The following is a 393-nucleotide window of genomic DNA, read 5'->3' as shown; positions in this document are numbered from 1 at the left end:
AGTAGTAGTAGTAGTAGTAGTAGTAGTAGTAGTAGTAGTAGTAGTAGTAGTAGCAGTTACGTAATCGTAGCAGTAGTAGTAGCAGCAGCAGCAGGCAGACAGACAGACAGACAGACAGAAAGACAGACAGACAGACAGACAGAATTCATCACTCGTTTCATCACTCTCCCTTCCTTCCTCCCCCCACCCCCACCCCCCAGACCAAAGCGTTCCTGGTGTGGGTGCTCGCTGTTGCCGTGGCCCTCTTCCTCCTCTTCATCAACCACAACCAGTGGCGGGAGAGGGGTGACCACTGGTCAAGGGGAGTCCAGTCCACCTACGAGGCTCTGGTCCGGCCTGTGTGGGCCACGTGTGTGGCCTGGGTCATCTACGCCTGCTGCAACGGACTTGGAG

The 393-nt window shown here is 55.2% G+C and overlaps 1 protein-coding gene across 1 annotated transcript in view; it reads left to right on the top strand.

Annotated features, from left to right (window-relative positions):
- Positions 1-393, top strand: part of LOC101860204 — a gene marked incomplete at its 3' end in the record, with an annotated part of 18,954 nt that extends 18,561 nt beyond the window's left edge. Inside the window, 1 exon segment of the mRNA XM_013088829.1 lies at positions 201-393. Within this exon segment, the coding sequence (XP_012944283.1) occupies positions 201-393 (193 nt within the window).

The sequence above is a fragment of the Aplysia californica genome, unplaced genomic scaffold (genome assembly GCF_000002075.1).
Source record: "Aplysia californica isolate F4 #8 unplaced genomic scaffold, AplCal3.0 scaffold00818, whole genome shotgun sequence".
Classification (NCBI taxonomy): Eukaryota; Metazoa; Mollusca; class Gastropoda; order Aplysiida; family Aplysiidae; genus Aplysia; species Aplysia californica.
Note: the sequence above shows the minus strand (reverse complement) of the source record. Positions and strands in the feature narration are given on the sequence as shown.